This window comes from Sorex araneus, chromosome 1 (assembly GCF_027595985.1).
Source record: "Sorex araneus isolate mSorAra2 chromosome 1, mSorAra2.pri, whole genome shotgun sequence".
NCBI classification, from domain to species: Eukaryota; Metazoa; Chordata; class Mammalia; order Eulipotyphla; family Soricidae; genus Sorex; species Sorex araneus.
The window spans coordinates 51,607,461-51,624,829 of NC_073302.1; the positions used below are offsets into that span (position 1 = coordinate 51,607,461).

At 45.0% G+C, this 17,369-nt stretch overlaps 2 protein-coding genes across 2 annotated transcripts; both read left to right on the forward strand.

Annotated features, from left to right (window-relative positions):
* Positions 1-7,406: 7,406 nt before the first annotated feature.
* LOC129401971 (interferon omega-1-like) lies at positions 7,407-7,970 on the forward strand. The gene has a single exon (XM_055125583.1). The coding sequence runs from the start codon at positions 7,407-7,409 to the stop codon at positions 7,968-7,970; it is 564 nt and encodes a 187-aa protein (XP_054981558.1).
* Positions 7,971-15,496: 7,526 nt separating this feature from the next.
* Positions 15,497-16,084, forward strand: LOC129399705 (interferon omega-1-like). Its single transcript, XM_055120893.1, has one exon. The coding sequence runs from the start codon at positions 15,497-15,499 to the stop codon at positions 16,082-16,084; it is 588 nt and encodes a 195-aa protein (XP_054976868.1).
* Positions 16,085-17,369: the final 1,285 nt, after the last annotated feature.

Below are 17,369 nucleotides of genomic sequence, written 5' to 3' on the forward strand. Positions count from 1 at the left end.
GTGCAGCCCAATGATATCTGATCGCTCCAGGAACAGGAAAAGCCTCAAATCATTCATTCAGAGATATGACGAAGAAATCTGACCATCTAGTTGATGGGTGGCCATGAGGTCTTCTGACGTCCTGTGGAATCCAGTCGGTAACAGCTCTAGTCCAGCGGTCGTCTCTGAATCGCATTAGGTGACCAGCCCATGTGATTTTTGATGCCTTGGCAAATGAGATAGCATCCCTGATTTTTGACCGTCGACAGAGATCAGAACTACAGATTCCTTCTCTCACTTGAGTGAGACATGATATTCCCAGCATAGCTCTTTTGATTCCTCTTTGGGATACCCTAATAGCATTCTCATCCTGTTTGCATAGGGCCCAGGTCTCTGAGGCATATGTTAGTGCAGGAAGAATGGTGGAATAGAAAAGATGTGCCTGGAGTCGGAGATTCTTCGATCTCTTAACCACCTCTTCGACACTCTTGAATGCATTCCATGCTGCTCTCTTTCTCCTGCACAGTTCTGCCACCAAGTCATTCCTCATGTTGATTTCTTGACCCAGGTACACATAGCTGCTGCATTCTGAGATGTTCATTCCATTGAGAGCAAATGGAGCTTCAGGGACTAATTCGTTTTCAATGAACATCGTCTTGTTGAGATTCAGCTGCAATCCTACCTTTCCACACTCGTGGTCGAAGTCGGTCAGCATTTGTGCTGCTTGGCTAATGTTTGGTGTTATGAGAACGATGTCATCAGCGAAGCAGAGGTGGTGTAATTGCTGACCATCTATCTTCACTCCCATTCCTTCCCATTCCAGTCGTCGCATAATGTTCTCAAGGGCGGCACTGAAAAGTTCAGGTGAAATGGTATCACCCTGCTGCACCCCTCTCTTTACATCAATGATCACTTCCTTGTAGAATAGTGAGATCCTGATGGTGAATCCACAATACAGCTCACCGAGGATTTTGATATACTGAGTTTGGACGCCCTGTTTGGCCAGGGCTTCGATGACCACCTCAGTCTCAACAGAATTGAAGGCCTTCTTTAAGTCGATGAACATTAGACAGAGTGGCATCTTGAGCTCTTGCAAAACTTCAATGAGTTTGGTCACTGTGTAGATATGGTCTATCGTGCTGAATCCCCATCGGAACCCAGCTTGCTCGCATGGTTGTCCTTCGTTTAGTGTTCTGTCTATTCTATTCAGGATGACATGAGTGAACAACTTGTAGATGACAGACAGCAGGCAGATTGGGCGATAGTTGCCGATGTTGTGGATTTCTCTCTTCTTGTACAACAGAACGGTCCTACTGGTTTTCCACTGGGATGGAACCTTGCATTCAGACAGGTAGCGTGTGAAGAGTCGGGCCAGTGTATTGATGAGTACTGGCGGCAGATTCTTCGGGTGCTCAGGTCTGACCTTGTCTGGACCAGGTGCTGTTCGAGTCTTTACCAGCAAAATGGCATGTCAGATTTCAGAAGGGAGAACGTTGGGAACGACATATCCATCCTGCGGAATTTGGTATGTGGGCAGGTAGACATGGCTGTCAAAGAGATCTGAGTAGAAGTCATGAATAATTTTCTCCATTGCCTTTCTGGAGGATGTGATAGATCCATCGGGACGTCGGAGGGCAGTCATCTTGGTCTTGTAGTTGGCGAAGGACAGGCGAGCGTTGCGACTATTTTTCCTGGCTTCTGCTGCACTGGCCAACACTGCTGCTCCTCTTTCTTTGAGGTCTTCCTTTATCGCATTTCTGTACAGCTTTGTGAGCTCAGATGTTAGCTTGTGGTTGCCTGAGGCTCGCGCCAAACCACGTTGATGAATGAGCTCGAGAGTTTCCGAAGACAGGCGTTTGTTTGTGGCTTTCTCACTCAGCATTCTTCGCACAGACATGGAGGTGCTGAACCAGTCGATCGTATTTCTTGTCAATATTGTCACAGACGGCATCTTCCCACGTTGCTGCAACAGTGCCAAAGAGCTCCCAGTTGATGGTCATTCTGAAAGTTGTCTTCTTAAACTTAAATTTTGCAGACTTTTCTTCCCAGTCTGTGAAGTAGAATTTCGCATGAAGGAGACGGTGGTCTGATCCCGTTTGGAATTTGGGGACAACAGCAACATCGGTCAGGCATTTGATTGAATATGATGTGGTCAATTTCATTGTGGAACTGTCCACCGGTAGACTCCCATGTCCAGCGTTTAGATTCGGCCTTCTGGAACTGTGAGCTACCATGGATGGTCGACATGATGAATTCAGACAGTCTCTCGCCATGATCATTCCATTCTAGGCCATGTGTCCCAATATGGAGTTCTTCAGGCGACCTTCTCCGACATATCTTGGCATTAAAATAACCAACAATGATCTTGTAGAAGGTGTGGTCTTCTTTATAGAACTTCTCCAGTTCCATGTAGAACCTCTCAATTTCTTCTTCATCGTAGTTGGAAGTTGGTGCGTAGACGATGAAGATAGAAACTGCAGGCATTGAGCCACATCTATTCAAGCATAATTGTCCAATTCCGTTTGTTAGGCATTCGAATAAATTGATGCTTATGGCCAAGTTCGTGTTGACAAGGACACCAACGCCACCAACACTGCTGTTGTCACATGTTCCGAGGAACAATTCTTCTCCAGTGTCGAAAATGGTGTGATGTGATTGATATCTCCTTGTTTCGGTCAGACCAGTGATGTTGTACTTGATCTTCTGCTCTTGCACCATCAGGTCCTCGATGGATGCTTCTGATGCCAGTGTCCGTGCATTGAAAGTAGACAATCATTTTAGTCTTTCTTCATTTTGGCAGTCTAGTTCGTCCCTGAGATTTTTTCAGCCTCTCTTTGCTCATCTTTCTTAATGCTGCCATATTGGGGGCTCTTTCGGTGACAGGTGAATGAGGCCAATTGTTGTTACTGTTGTTGGCATATCGAATACGCGATGGGTAGCTTGCTAGGCTCTGCCGTGCGGGCTCAATACTCTCGGTAGCTTGCCGGGCTCTCCGAGAGGGTGAATGCAATAAAAACACTATTAGTTTTTATTTTTATTTTTGCTTTTTTTGGGTCACACCTGGCGATGCACAGGGGTTACTCCTGGCTTTGTACTCAGGAATTAATCCTGGAGGTGCTTGAGGGACCATTTAGGATGCTGGGAATGGAACCTGGATAGGCCATGTGCAAGGCAAACGCTCTACCCACAGTACTACCGCTCCAGCCCTCCTCTATTACAGTTTTAAGTCCTAGAAGAATGTTCTCTGAATTTGAATGGGCATTTCATTGAATCTACATGGTAGTTTGGGTAGGATGATAATTTTCACAATATTTATTTTTCCCATGCAAGAGAACAGAACACTTTTCCACTTCCCAAGTTCTCCTTTTAATTTTTTCTTAAGTGACATGTTTTTCATGGCCTAGATCTCCCATCTCTTTTGCTAAGTTGAATCTTAGGTATTGGATGTTTTTGGACACTATTTTGAACAGGATAAACTGTTTGATCTCTCTCTCTCTCTCTTTCTCTCTCTCTCTCTCCTCTGATTCATATTTTCATATAGGAATGCGACCAATTTTTGCATATTGACTTTGTAGCCAGCCACTTTGTTATACTGGTGTTTTGTTCCAGGAGCTTTTTGGTGACCGTTTATAGTCTCCTATGTTTCTTATTATGTAACCTGCAAATTGCAATGTTCAAACTAATTTTTCAATTTGATTTTTTTGATTTCTTCTTCTTGCCTGATTGTTGTTGCTAGCAGGGGTTGTGATGACAAAACATAACTGACTGGGAAACTTTAATCAATATTAGAAATTGTTGCACACAGTTCTCGTGAGGGCAGGAATTACAAACTCATGGCTCCAGTACAGTTAAGGGAGGGCTCTCTTATACCTTAGACTGTCATGTTTGAATAATCTGGAAGTAGCTAGAAGTGTCTCTGAGGCTTTACTTAAGCCACTAATCTCCTTCCTGAGGTTGGGGGCTCCTGGGACTAAGTACCTCCCCAAATGCCCCACTTACTAATACCATCATATCAGACACTAGGACTTGAACTTACAGATTTGGGGGAGAAGCATAACACACACATCCAGACTCTAGCATCTGCCATTTGAAGAGAAAGAGCCTACAGCTTAGAGGGATCAACTGCCTATGCAAAATGAGTCAGAATAGGAAATGACTCACTGTGCTTTGTGCATATGATTACAACCAGCATTCAACCCAGATGATAGCCACACTGGACAAACCCCTGCCAAGGTCTGCCTTAGTGTATTCTGGCTGTGCAGGTGTGATAGAACAGAGACAAAGCAAGACCAGTGAGTGTTGGAATTTGTTAAACCTTATAAGCAAGTAAAGACCTGGTCAATGCTTTACGCTTGATTAATAATTGCTATTTTATTCAACTAAACATAGTGTAATTCAGTGCAAGATTTGGACACTGTAAGGGCTTAATTTTTCTCCAATGCATTATGTCACTAACAATGTTTGCAATAAAAGCACAGGCCTATCTCAAGGTTCTAATCCAAAGGTTTCACTACTCAGTCCAGGTCCTGTTTGGCCCTCACTGAGCTGGACTCTGCAAAGCTTTAGTTTATTCCTAGGATCCCAAGAAATCACAGAAGTCACAGTAACAACTTCCAATAAAAAAATCAGCCCTCAAAGGGTTAAAAATTACTTTATTACATGGTAGAAATTAACATCTTATTCAAGTCACACAAAATATATTCTTTTATGAGAACTTTTCAAAGAAAATCTGGGGTGTCTATTTACAAAGAGGACACCAAATCATCTACCTAGAATAGAGCAGATATTCTAATGAAAATGTAGGAAACATCACCATATTTTTGCCTGTGTAATTCTGTAATTCTTGTACTTTGCTAATTTCAGGATGTGATTTTGGCCTTGGACTGGAGCAATAGCACAGCAGTTGGGCTTTCAACTTTCACGCGGCTGACTGGAGATCGATTCCTCCGCCCCTCTCGGAGAGCCCGGCAAGCTACTGAGAATATGGAGCCCATACAGCAGAGCCTGGCAAGTTACTGTGCGTATTGGATATGCCACAAACAGTAACAATAAGTCTCTCAATGAGATATATTACTAGTGCCCACTTGAACAAATCGATGAGCAACGGGATGACAGTGACAGTGACAGTGAGTTTGGCCTTCGTCAGCTCAATTCCTGCTTTCCTTCTCATACCATTCAGACCTACATTTATTTATTCTTTGTGTCTACACAAAGAACTTTGTAGAACTTTGCTTTCTTAGAAAGTGAAATTAAAGAAAATTAAAGTCTAAGGTCTTGAAAATAAAAGAAAGAAATGGTGCAGCCCCTTTGTCTGTTTTAAATTCCTTTACTTGTATTTACCTCAGACCGAACCTTGACTCAATAGACCACAATTCAAGCAGAAATACTCAGAAAAATCTGTTTTTAATCCCTTGGTTTCTGGAGAAAAGGTGGGGATAGTGGAAGAGTCACCCTGAAAATGCAGAGACAAGGGGGAAGGTGCTGAAGTTTACCTTAGGAGGACAATGAAACAATTGCCCCTAGAACTGGAGAATTCTAGATTCTTTAGGTACTGCGATACATGTACCAAGTTTGGGCTGCAGTAAATGTAGCTTGAGAATTCTAACTCCAGAGGGATTGTGTTCCTAGATGCTATGTCTGCCTTGTGTATGAGGTAATGCTGGGCTTAGTATAAAAGGATGTAGGGATTAACCACTTCCCACCATTTCTACAATTTTCTGAGAAGAACCTGGATTCCTGCTGAGATCCCAGAATAGCCTGGGTGTCACCTCAGCTCTATAGTAAGAAAAGTTGAAAAAAGGATAAAGTATGTGTTATCCTGACCTTACGAGCCTATGAAAGAGAACCAATAGACATACACAAATGTCTCCAATAGGACAGTATCAGAGAAGCTCCTTTGTTAATATGCATCACCCTCTAAGTAAATCAGATTGTAAAGGAAAATGTCTCTGGTTTGTAAGGACCAAATTACAAGGGCAGGTTGGTTTCCCCAAACACAGTCACCTGCAAGCTTGGGAGAGACTGTCTTCCTACCTCATCTAAGGGTTGTGTACACAATGGAAGGCACAGGTCTGAAACTATGTTCCTTAAACATAGAAGAGCAAGAATCATAAAGAAAATAGTGAGTGCATACATATATCTACCTTTACACTGTATCACTGTATCACTGTCACCCTTTTGATCATTGATTTACTCCAGCAGGCACCAGGAATGTCTCTATTCCTCCCACCAGCCCTGAGATTTTAGCAGCCTCTTTTTGCTCATCTTACCCAACTATTGAAGGCTCTTTCAGGGTCAGGGGAATGAGACCTATTGTTACTGTTTTTGGAATATTGAATATGCCACGGGTAGCTTCCCCGTCTCTGCCTGTGGCAGTGGTATACTCTCGGTAGCTTGCCGGGCTCATCGAGAGGTGCATATATATGTGTATATATATATATATTTATTCATTTTACTCTCTATGATTTATTGCCTACTGTCTGAGCTTCATCAAGTGTGGTGTGGTAATTATGGAAAATGGGTAGGAAGTGTCTTATAATGTGTCCAGGAAAGCATCCTAGAGCATGTTGGTGGTTGGGTAGTGGAGGTCAGCTGCTGGGGCTCGGTCCTTTGGGTGGGGAGGGTTCTCACCCACCCCTTTCTGGGGCACCCTGAGTGTAAACAGTCTGGATTGTATCTGGTGGCATGGCTATGGGGGCCTCATTTAATACTTCCATCTGGGAGGAACAGCCATTGAGATCTGAAGGTGGTCTATGAGGAGATTATCTGGTGCCAGCAGGGTGTGGCAGGGTATGGTTTATGGGTGTGATCACTGGAGATTGGGGGATAGCAAGCAGAGGATCTCTGCTTCTAGGTCTGTTGAGTCCAGAGTCCAAGGTCACAAAGTTTCGCATTATCTGGGTTCCATGGGACTTCATTCATGCGTGAGGCTCGGCCAGAACATCCGGAAAGCGGCCTAGAGCGTGATGGCACTTGGGTAGTGGAGGTCGGCTGGCAGGGCTGGTCCCTTGAGGTAGAGAGGTTTCTCACCCGCTCACCTCTGGGGTGCCCCGGGTGAAAACAGCCTGGTGTGGAGTCCGGTGGCATGGCTATGGGGGCCTTGTTTTATACTCCCATCTGTGAGGAGCAGCCCTTGAGAACCTATACACTAATGGCATGAAAACAAAGATTTTTCAATGGCTGCTGAACTTACTTTTGGGTTGAGTCATACACACTTCCTATTAATTTTGTGACTCACCAAAACAAATGTTTTAGCTCTTGCTTGAAGTCAATGAAGTGTCATTGAAGATACTTCTATGAAAAACCATAAAATGGATGTAAAACACAGCAGTGGGTAGCCTATTTGAGGGTGACACTCAGATAACATCATCAGAGAATCCAGACTCCAAGCTCAGCTCAGCCAGACCAGCGCCTTCCTCCTGCTCCCAATGGCCCTCCTGCTGCCTCTGCTCATGGCCCTGATGCCACTCAGCTGGGGCCCTGCTGGCTCTCTGGGCTGTGTCCTGCCTCACAACCACGTCCTGGTCAGCAGGAGGAACCTGGAGCTGCTGGGCCAGATGAGGAGAGTGTCCCCGTTGTCCTGTCTGCGGGACAGAAGAGACTTCGGCTTCCCCTGGGAGGCGGTGGCTGACGGCCAGTTGCAGAAGGCCCCGGCCCTGTCTGCGCTGCACGAGATGCTCCAGCAGCTCTTGCAGCTCTTGCTGAGAGAGGACTCGGCGGCCGCCTGGAGCCCGGCCCTCCTGGAGCCGCTGCGCACGGGGCTCCACTGGCAGCTGGAAGACCTGGACTCGTGTTTGGTGCAGCTGAGTGCAGACGAGGGCTCTGCCCCTGGCCTCTGGGGCTCCACCGTGGCCATGAAGAGGTACTTTCGGGGCATCGCTGTCTACCTGAGAGAGAAGAAATACAGCGAGTGTGCGTGGGAGGTGGTCAGAGTGGAAATCTTGAGATCCCTTGATGCTCTCAGCAGCCTTGCAAAGAAGGAGGAGCATTAAGGATGAAGTCATCCCTAATGAAGTCATCCCAGAATCATCTTGAACTGAAACTTAATCAGAAACTTGTCACAGCACTGTTGCACATGTCTATGTACATTTGAAAAGACTCTTAGATCAATTTTATTTTTTTAAATTTATTTTATTTGTATAAAGTCCATTATTGTTACTGTTACTGTTTTTGGGATATCGAATACGCTATGGGTAGCTTGCCAGGTTCTGCTGTGTGGACGGGATACTCTCAGCAGCTTGCCATGCTCTTCCAGAGCAACAGAGCTTTTTAGGGTGGCCTCTAATCGCCCTTACAGGTGCTCCAATTCTACCGAATGCAAGCATTTTTTTTCCAATAGCTTAATGCTTAGCTACATAAATTTTATTCTATTTCTCAGTTTATTTAATATTTTTCTTCATGAACCACACTAAACTCATAGGTTCTATCATTGCATTATAAAATAAGACCAGTAATTAAAAGTAAGACTAAAAATGAATTGTTATCCAAACTGGGAGATTTCTTAAATATAAAATGAATTAGTATAAAGTATATATGATAAACCTAATAATTGTATGTTAATTATAAAATTCAAATTGCATATTACATGTTTTATTTTCTACATATTAAGGCTGCAAATAGAACAAGAAAGTTGTATGTAAAAGAAAACAAGCTCCTAAAACTTCATACTGTCATCAATTATTGGAAATTGTATGACTACATGCTTAGCTATATAAATTTTATTTTTTATTTTTTATAGCTAAGAAGCAACCGGACTTTAAACTATACATACCTCTTTTTTTTTCTTTTTTTTTTGCTTTTTGGGTCACACCTGGCGATTCACAGGGGTTACTCCTGGGTTTGCACTCAGGAATTACCCCTGGCCGTGCTCAGGGGACCTTACGGGATGCTGGGATTTGAACCCAGGTCGGCCGAGTGCAAGGCAAACGTCCTACCCGCTGTGCTATCTCTCCAGCCCCTATACATATCTCTTTTTGGGAGGCAATACCTGGTGTTTTCCAGGGCTAACTCTGGTTCTGTGCTCAGAGAATCACTCCTGGTGGTGCTCTGTGAACTGTACAGGGTGCCAGCGATCAAATCTGGACTGGCTGCATGCAAAGCCAGTGCCTTAAACACTGTACCACCTCTCCATCAGATGCAGCAGCGTTTTAATTTTTAAAACTTAAATACTTAAGTGCTTTCATTAAATCACCTCAGGAGAGCATTTGTCTCAATTCCTGTGGAGTACTTCTATCTCTGGTCAATATCTTTCAAAATCTCGGGTTCCATGGAATTCAAGGCACCTGGTTTACTAGGGGAAATGGTTACCGTTTTGTTGGAGATGAAACTGACTTACACTTAATCTTCAGCTCGAGTGGGTGAGATTTTGTGTGAGGAGTGGTCTGCTAGAGGGAAGTGGGAAGGACAGCGACTCTATATTGGCAGATCCTGAGACTTGGTACTCTCTCTCCCAACCTCTCCTGGACTGATTTACTGAAGCCATCTCTCCATTTCTCCTTCTCCACTCCCTCCACCTTACTGCCCATGCACACAGGCATGTTTGATTTCTTGCCAGTTCTAGCTTCAAGGTTTCTATTTGGCAAAATCAGAGAGAAAGTGTAGTGAGAAGAGAGTCCTACATTTTTTTCAAAATGTTGAAAAGAGGTTTTGGGGAGTGAATGTTCTAGGGGTATGTTGGTGACCTGACAAAATACTGCTGCAAAAATGAAATGGATGCAGAGTCAAGAAGGAAAAGGCAGGAATTGCACAGGGCCAGCTGTATAGCTGAAAGCTGACCTTGTTCTGCTATGTTTCATCTTATTTCAATTCTCCACAATGTCCTTCCTTACCCACGGTCCTATGACTCAGGCACCTGAAATAAACTATTTGAAGAGAGTATATAGATCAAAAGGTATCACAAAACATGGTAAAGAAGAAGAGCCATTTTCAAAATATGATCAGTAGGTTGCTTCCATTGTAACCAAAAAATATACAATTAAGGATATGTGCTATGTCAGGCTGGAGTGATCCTACAGTGGGCAGGGTGGTTGCATGCTATGGATGGCGATCATTTCCCAGCACCCCAATAGATTCCCCATGCCTCATCAGGAGTCATCCCCGAGTTTCCAATCAGGAGTAAGCTCTGAGCACTGCCAGGTAACCACAAACAAACGTCACAAGTATCACAAAGTGGGTTCAAGTGAAAAAATAATTTAAATTAAAGTTACAGAAATCTTTCCCTGAAGGAACAGAAAATATCCAATATGTCAAAACTCTCCGGGGGAAAGATTAAATTTGAAAGAGTAAATTTGAAAATATTAAAAAAACCTGCTTCCACCAAATATCAAGAAAAATTTTATAGTTAAATGAATTTAAACATCTTCATCATCATCATCATCATCATCATCATCATCATCCTGTTGATCGTCAAATTTCTCAAGTGGTCTCAGTAACATCTCCCCATTCATCCTAGCCCTGAGATTTTAGAAGCCTCTCTTTGCTCGTCCTTTCCAGTAGTGCCACATTGGAGGCTCTTTCAGGGTCAGGGAAATGAGACCCATCATTGTTACTGGTTTTGGCATATGAATACGCCATGGGGAGTTTGCAAGGCTCTCCCATGTGGACAGGAAGCTCTTGGTAACTTGCCAGGTTCTCCCAGAGGGAGACCTAGGCTATAAGATGTCCTCTGGGAGCTTGGTTTTAAAGTCTCTGGATGTTGGCCGTTGGTGGGATTACATGGCGATGGGGGCAGTCCCTGAGTGTGACCTCCTAGCTACTGGAAGATGGGAAATCTGGGCGGAGGAGGCCCAGTCCCGATCTGAGCAGGCTTAGAGGTCTCAGGCCTGGGTCCCACATACCTGGGTTCCACTGCCGGTTCCTTCATGCGTGAGGCTCGTCTGAATGTGTGGAGAGGGGCCTTGAGCATGGCTATGGCTAGGCTATGGCTAGGCTCCGGAGGTCTTTGGTGGTGGAAACTCTGCTGGGGCAGGTAGGGAACCTGAAGCCCACCCCCTCCAAGGGCCCAGGGAAGACAGCCAGGCACAGGAACAAGAGACTCTCTGCACCACTCTTAAGGAGCTTGGTTTTAAAGTCTCTGCAAGTTGGTCTTGGACAAGCCTCACACATGAAGGAACAGGTCCCAGGTGTGTGGGACTTGGGGGCTGAGACCTCCAAGCCTGCTCTAATCGGGACTGGGCCTCTTCCACCCAGATTTCCCACCTTCCAGTAGCTAGAAGGTCATACCCAGGGACTGCCCCCAGTGCCGTGTAATCCCACCAAGGGCCATAAACATAAATATGAAATTTAATTACCCAAGTAAACATTATTTAAAGATTAGGGATAAAATATAGTTTTATGTAAGTATGAATTTTAATTTTGAATGTTTTGATTTTTTAAGTTTAATTTACTTAACATAAATATTATTAAAGCAAAAACTGCTCCAAGTTTCAATATCTAAATATTAAAAACTATATTAGAAATTAAGTCACTATTCATACAATTATTTAATCTCTACATGTTTGGACAGGCCTCATGCATGAAGGTACCAGCAGAGGAACCCAGGTGTGTGTAATCCCATCAACGGCCAACATCCAGAGACTTAAAAGCAAGCTTGGCCGCGCGATATCTTTAGCCTGCTTCTCCCTTTGGGAGAAACTGGCAGTCTTCTGAGAGTTTCCTGCCCACATGGGACAGCCTTGCAAGCTTCCCACGGTGCATTTATATGCAAAATCCAGTAACAAGCTGGATCTCATTCCCCTGACCCTGAAGAGCCCCCAGTGCAACATTGTTGGGAGGGCCAAGTCCAGATGGACTTCAAAGATCTCAGGAAAGGACAAAATGAGATGCTACTGGGCCCGCCCGAGAAATCGGTGTTTAACGGGCTATCGTGATCGTAATTCAATTATTAATCATTAATGAAATTATTTGAAGTAGCCCAATACAACTTCGATTTTCAGCGTTTAGTATTGCCCGCAATAAACTCTGGTGAGAGAGTCCCGGGACTGTGCCTGGCTGCCCCCTGCGCATCCTCCAGGACTTCTGGTCCCTGGGGTCGCGCCCGCCCTCACCCGGGGCCATCCCGGGACCGCGAGGCGCTGCAGCTGTGCCCGCGCCTTGGCTCACAATTCGCACTCACGGCGCGGAAACGTCCGATTCTGCGCGAACCACCAACCACGCCCGGATCCTCAGTCTCCCCTCTCTCAAAAACCCCAACAGTTGCCTAAAAACGCTTTTGCTGGCGTTTCCAGGAGAGTCAAGCACCGAACCAGGCGGAGAGCCGCCGGGCAATCGTAGCGATGCGCGGGCGATGCGCATCTGCCCGGGCGATGCGCCGGCGAAGGAGCTGCGGCGGCGGCCGCGGCGGCGCTGGGCTTCAGTGCACTATTAAAGCTGCCGGCCGGCCGCGATGTCCACTCAGTGACGCGCCTGGGCTGCTAACTTGGACGCGTGCCAAAACGCCCAGAAACGGCACCCGCGCGCCCTCTCGTGGCCATCCGCAGGATCCCGCTTCCAGGGACCCAGAGAAAAGGCGCTGCCAGTAGAAGTCACCGTGCCAGCGCGCCCCCTCGAGGACGCTCAGGGAAGCACTGAAGCTCGCCATGGTCCCCAAGTATTTGCTGATGGCAGGAGTGATGCTCTACCTCCTCCCTGCCTGCTCTCAAGAATGGAGCCAGGCTCTGGAAAACAGTGAAAAGAGGGAAATCGCTATGCTTCTGAGTCAACTGCAAAACACCCCGTCTCACTCATGCCTGAATGACAGAGCACACTTCCAATTTCCTTGGAAGAGAGGCAATAGCACCCCAATCCAGAAGAGTCAAGGCGCCTGTTTCTACCAACTGATGCTCCAGCACATCTTCATGCTCTTCCGCACTGAGCACAGTCTCGCTGCCTGGACCCGCAGCGTCCTGGAGAAGCTACTCTCTAGCCTTCATCACAGCCTGGAACATCTAGAGCCCAGAGCACAGGGCAGCCCAGCTTGTCTCTCTTCGGGAATGAAAGAACTTGTGAGAAAGTACTTCCGAAGAATCAAGCTCTATCTGAATCAAAAGAAATATAGTGCATGTGCCTGGGAGATTGTTAGGGGGGAAATTCAAACCTCCTTTTTTCTCATGAAACAGTCATCAAAGAGAATATAGCACACCAGAAGAAGGGTGTTATTTGGCATTCTCAAATCAATTCAAATGCGGTTAAGACCCCAAAGGAAAATAATATATGTATCATCAGGCAAATATTTGAGAGCCAAAAGGTGGCATTATATTAGAAATATATTGTCAACTATCTGTTAAAGAGAATAACATGATCAATTTTATTAAATAAATAATTTTTATAACTATAAATTGTATTGAAATTCTTGGGAATGTGGGTGGTAGCACCCATTCACAGTGCTTGCAAGGCACTCCCATGCCTCTGTGTTTATTTGTAAACTCTTTCTTTGTGCTCTACTTCCCTAACCAGTCAATCATCTTTACCTCCTAACCAGACTCTGTTAACTTGTAAATATTGCTTTTCTCTTCTCCTTATGTCCTTTGCATAGTTAATTCAGAGTAATGTACTTTTGTATTTTCTAAAACTGGAAGACAGTTAATGCTATGCTTTTGTAAGTTGGGAATTAATTTATTCAGAAAGATATTCACTCCTGGGCATCTGTTTTCTCAACTTAAGCCTCAGTTGCCCTTACTTCCTAGCATTCAAAAGCAGGTTCCTACAAGGGACTGAATGGACCCAGGACAAGCTGTGACCTACTATGGCATTGAAGTGGGCCAGGCCAAAGAGCCATAATAATTATAAGTTAAGAATATGGTCATGGACAAATTGTGTCATGATCCAAAAAGTAACAACTAGATTAGGACCCTGCTAGGGTTAGGAAAGATTAATCTGGCCTGAGCACTGTAGTCTGAGATCTCTCGCGAGATGTCCCCAAGAGAGCATCCCCTACAAGCTTAATTTATTTCTTACTGTGTCCATACAACATGACTAATATTATTAATTAAGATGAATGTTTAAATGGTTATTGGACTAATGAAAGGAGAAAAAAAATCCCTGGGTGGTATTTCGCCCTTGAGCTGGATCTCCTGGCTGCAGGTGGTCAGAAGGCTTTGATATGTTGATTGTGCTACCCCACCTAGATGTGTGGTTGCTACATCCAATGCTGGGAATTGGGAGAGACTAGAGAGAGACCAAGGCAGCGAGTCAGAGTGCAGAGAGATGAGCAAGGGAGACAGGAGGAGATGGGAATGAGGAGCTTAGTGAGATTGGGACAGGCATGAGGGGAGAATGAAATAAACAGCACCTTATCACCAGCCAGCCTGACCCTCTTTCCTCCTTCGTCCGTCCATGGCATTGGGCGTCCTGGATAGGGTAGTGGCATGAGACTACAGATTGCAGGTGGAGAGAGAGCGCTGTGGGATTCCAAGTTGTTTATTGATTGCACTTCCTCCTCTTTCCCCTCCTTCTCCTCCTTTCTCCTCTTCCTTCGTCCTCTTCCTCCTCTTCCTCCTCCTCTTTCCCACTCCTCCACCTCCTCCTTCCACTTCTCCTTCTCCTCCTTCTCCTCCTCTTCTCTCAATCTCTGTTTTTCTAACTTTCCTTCTGAGCACTATGGTTCTCAATACAGAAGGTTATCATGTATATAACTTGACCAACTATAAACACTCAGTGGTTCTGTCCAGAGTGATCTATTCTAATTGTTATTGTCATACTGGTCTCTTATCAATTCTAACTGCTCTTCCCCTCTCACCTGCCCGGCGTGAGCACACAGACACACACAGACACAAAGACACACACATTTGTGACAAGCTCTAACCATTGACCAGTGTGGCCAATTTCTGTATACAGACTTTGGAGCCAACGTTTATGTTGTGTCTACACACATGTTGAATTTTGCTTTCTTGCATAGTTTCTACTTATCCTGACCTTATGGCCCTAGTGAAGAGAACCACATGGACCTATAGGAATGTCTCTAATAGGGAATTATCAGAGAAGCTCCTTTGGTAATATACATCACTCTCTACGTAAATCAAAAGTAAATGAAAACTACCTTTGTTTTTACTAGAGAACTGCAAGGGAGGGCTGGTTTCCCCAAACACTTACAGACACCCACAATTCTTTCTACATCAACTAAGGAGTGAGTAGACAGTGGTAGACATAGGTCTAAAACTGTTTCTAAAAGATAGCAGAGCAAATATAATTAACAAAAAAGTAAGTATACTTTTATGCCAACCTTAACACACTTTTGTCGTTCAGAGAAAGAACTTTTTCAATGGCTGCCAAGCATACATTTGGATTGAGTCATACAAATTTCCTGGGAAAATTACATTTTTCTGCCCCCCAACCCCCCACCAAACGTTTAAGACATTGTTTCATGCCACATGGAGAAAACTTAAATGAAAACCAGAAAATGGGAAGTAAAAGTAGAGGGCAAAAGTGAAAATCTGGGTACCCTATTTAAGGGGTATACTGGGAGAACGGCTTCAGAGAACCCAGACTCCAGGGTTCACCCCAAGCTCAGCTCAGCCAGACCAGCGCCTTCCTCCTGCTCCCAATGGCCCTCCTGCTGCCTCTGCTCATGGCCCTGGTGCCACTCAGCTGGGGCCCTGCTGGCTCTCTGGGCTGTGTCCTGCCTCACAACCACGTCCTGGTCAGCAGGAGGAACCTGGAGCTGCTGGGCCAGATGAGGAGAGTGTCCCCGTTGTCCTGTCTGCGGGACAGAAGAGACTTCGGCTTCCCCTGGGAGGCGGTGGCCGACGGCCAGTTGCAGAAGGCCCCGGCCCTGTCTGCGCTGCACGAGATGCTCCAGCAGCTCCTGCAGCTCTTGCTGAGAGAGGGCTCGGCGGCCGCCTGGAGCCCGGCCCTCCTGGAGCCGCTGCGCACGGGGCTGCACCGGCAGCTGGAAGACCTGGACTCGTGTTTGGTGCAGCTGAGTGCAGACGAGGGCTCTGCCCCTGGCCTCTGGGGCTCCACCGTGGCCATGAAGAGGTACTTCCGGGGCATCGCTCGCTACCTGAGAGAGAAGAAATACAGCGAGTGTGCGTGGGAGGTGGTCAGAGTGGAAATCATGAGATCCCTGACGCTCTCGGCAGCCTTGCAAGGAAGGTGGAGCATTAAGGATGAAGACGTGGAGTCTTCGTGAACTGCACCTCAATCAGGAACATGCCATCAGACATTGCACATGTCTACGGACATTTAAAATGACTCTTACATCAATTTAATTTATATAATTTATTGAAATGATTCAGCTGGTACTTTATCCATGTTATTACATACATGAATACATGTTGAATACGTGTTAAAAAATATTCAGCCTCAGAAAGGTTCCTCAGAGAGGATCACCCAGATGTTATTTATTTATGTATTTATTATTTATTTGATTCTCAATCTGATATTTATTATTTTATATAATATATTTTGTTACTATAATGCATTAAAATTTGGAACATTATTTTACCTATAATAGTGTTATTTATTAAATTGTCAAAGAGAAGCTAACTGAATTTAAATTATTCATTTCTTTTTTGGGGTGGCCACCCTTGGTGTTACACAGGGCTTACTCCTGGTTCTGTGCTCAGGGATCACTCCTGGTGGTGCTCCCATGAACCAAACAGAGTGCCTCTGATAGAATCTCAGTTGAATGCATACAAGCAACTATCTTAAATGCTCAACCATCTCTCCAGCTGAGTGTTCTTTTTAAAACTTAAATCCTCATGCGTTTCAATTAAATCACCTCAGAAAAGTATTTGTCTTGAGTCTGGTGGAGTAGTTCATTTCCTATAAACATATTTCAAAATCTGGGGTTTCATGGGATTCAAGGCATCTTGGAAAATATGAGAAATGGTTACCCTTATGTTGGAGGTGAAACTTATTTACACTCAGTCTTCAGCTCAGGTTTGAGTGAGGAGTGGTCTGATGGCTGCTCTTTATTGGCAGATCCTGAGTCCTGGCACTCTTTCTCCCATCCTCTCCCGGACTGATTTACTGAATCCATCTCTTCATTTCTCCTTCTCCACTCCCTCCACCTTACTACCATGCACACAGGCATGTGTGATCTCTTGTGAGTTTTAGCTTCAAGGATTCTATTTGGCAAAATCCAGAGAGAATGTAGTGGATAGGGAGCTCTAGGCTTTTTCAAAATGTTGAAAAGAGGTTTTGAGGAGTGATTGTTCTAGGGGCATTTTGGCTGCCGGACAAAATGCTGCTGCAAAAATGAAATGGTTGCAGAATCAAGAAGGAAAAGGCAGGAATTGCACAGAAACATCAGTAAAGGCTGAAAGCCGACTTGGTCCTGCTTCGTTTCATTTCATTTCACTTCTCCACAACATCCTTCCTTACCCGCTGTCCTACTGATCTGGCACCTGACATAAATTATTCAAAGAAAGTACATAGGTCATAAGGTATCACTAAAACATAGCAAAGAAGAA